At 35.9% G+C, this 1,679-nt stretch overlaps 1 protein-coding gene across 1 annotated transcript; it reads right to left on the bottom strand.

Annotated features, from left to right (window-relative positions):
* Positions 1-631: 631 nt before the first annotated feature.
* LOC106655042 lies at positions 632-1,215 on the bottom strand. The gene is made up of 2 exons (XM_014375228.2): positions 925-1,215; positions 632-840 (listed from the first exon to the last, which is right to left on the bottom strand). The coding sequence occupies exons 1-2, from the start codon at positions 1,097-1,099 to the stop codon at positions 632-634; spliced, it is 384 nt and encodes a 127-aa protein (XP_014230714.1). The 5' UTR covers positions 1,100-1,215.
* Positions 1,216-1,679: the final 464 nt, after the last annotated feature.

Below are 1,679 nucleotides of genomic sequence, written 5' to 3'. Positions count from 1 at the left end.
GGAAATGATAGCTAGGGCAGTGCCAGCACTTTGGAATGTTCTTCTCCGTCTTTTGAGTATTCCTTCTGGTGTTCATCTCTGACTTTTACTTTGGAAGTATGCTGCTTCTCGTCGTTTTTGTCATGCTAAAGCATATATTTACTTTGTAAGAAAGTGAAATACTCATCACCTTTCGTCAGATAGCTGATATGATTTTCATGATCGAGGCCGTTGTATTCAGGCAGTGATGGACTAGGAGCCATCAGTGCTCGAGTGAAAGCCTCCCAACTGTTAAGTGCTGGAGGTACTTGGTTAGCCATCTCAAGGGGTAGAGGATTGATCTACTCATCAGTGACTGGATCTGCTTATATTTTGGGTTATTGCTGCAAATTACTGCAAGTTGGAGATAAAAATTCTATAAAAATTCAAAATTCAATCATATTTAGTGAATTTTTACTATTTCATTATTTATTTTTATTCATTTTTATTTTTATTAAATCAGCTAATTTATTTTTTCAGTTACAAATTCAACAAATAATTCATTAATGAATTAATCATTAAAAAAAAACTAGTAAGTTAAGAAAAGCAAAATAACATCACAAAAAAATGAATTCAATCACTATCAGAACTATTTTTTTCAACATCAGCCTATTCAATGCGCCTTTTTTTTCATTTTTTCAGGACTTGATAGTGCTTCTTTTGGACGCCGTTTCTCATTGTGTTTTTTGATTTTCTTCGGTCGCGTTATTTTTTCATCTTTTTTAGGATTCCTTAATGTTGCACAAAGATAAGTCAATGTTTCTCGATAATCTTTATGAGAAATACGGTACTTGACCTTAGGTGCATTATTATTTACATAACCTGCAATCAAATAATCAAATATAATCTAAAATTACCGTGTAATTGTTTTCAGAACATGTAAACAAAACAAAAGCAAAGAATCACCTTCAACGCTGTCATATATATTTTCTGGTATGGCATCCCAATTATTTTTCCCGATTGCAGAACTTTTTTTCAGTTGCTCTACGCCAACAATCTCACGCATAAGCTTGTTGACAAGTTCTCTTGGTTTTATATAAAAGCGCTTATGAAGTCTGTCAACTTTTGTCTTGCTCACCATCACGCCTAATCCAGGTGATAACTCAATCCTATCTCCTGTGGCGAAGAAGTGGGTGCCACTTTACCACTACCAAATGTAGGAGATCGTTCAGTGGCGACTCCGTGTCTTTGAATCGCTTCCTTGATCGAATATTAGGTGGTGAGTGCTTGACTGGCATTTTTCGGTAGGTTCCTAAATGTATCTATACTTTTCTTGCCCCTCACTTGGACCACCAAATTTTTGTACAATATTGTATGGAGGGGAGGATTTGTAGCCGAGAGACGACTCTTTTGTAGGCCAAAGTAGCTCGCTTATATACTGTTATATGCTGCGCTGTTATAACAGCAGCGCGCAATTTTTGTTTATTTATATAATATGTAAACAAGCCGCTAGGTGGTGAACTTGTAAAAACTTGTAACCCAAAAATGAACGGTGTCTGAAAATGCTTATTATCCGAGTCGAAATAAAGCTCCGGTATGTTCTGGGTTGAACACAAATATCTGATTTTCATTGATTCAGAAACGGGTTAGCCACTCTACCTGAATCTAAGTTCATTGCTTACTATTCAAACAGATGGCTAAAGAGAAGAGATACCTGAGAG

Source organism: Trichogramma pretiosum, unplaced genomic scaffold, assembly GCF_000599845.2.
Source record: "Trichogramma pretiosum strain Unisexual culture from Peru unplaced genomic scaffold, Tpre_2.0 scaffold99, whole genome shotgun sequence".
In the NCBI taxonomy this organism is placed as follows: Eukaryota; Metazoa; Arthropoda; class Insecta; order Hymenoptera; family Trichogrammatidae; genus Trichogramma; species Trichogramma pretiosum.
Note: the sequence above shows the minus strand (reverse complement) of the source record. Positions and strands in the feature narration are given on the sequence as shown.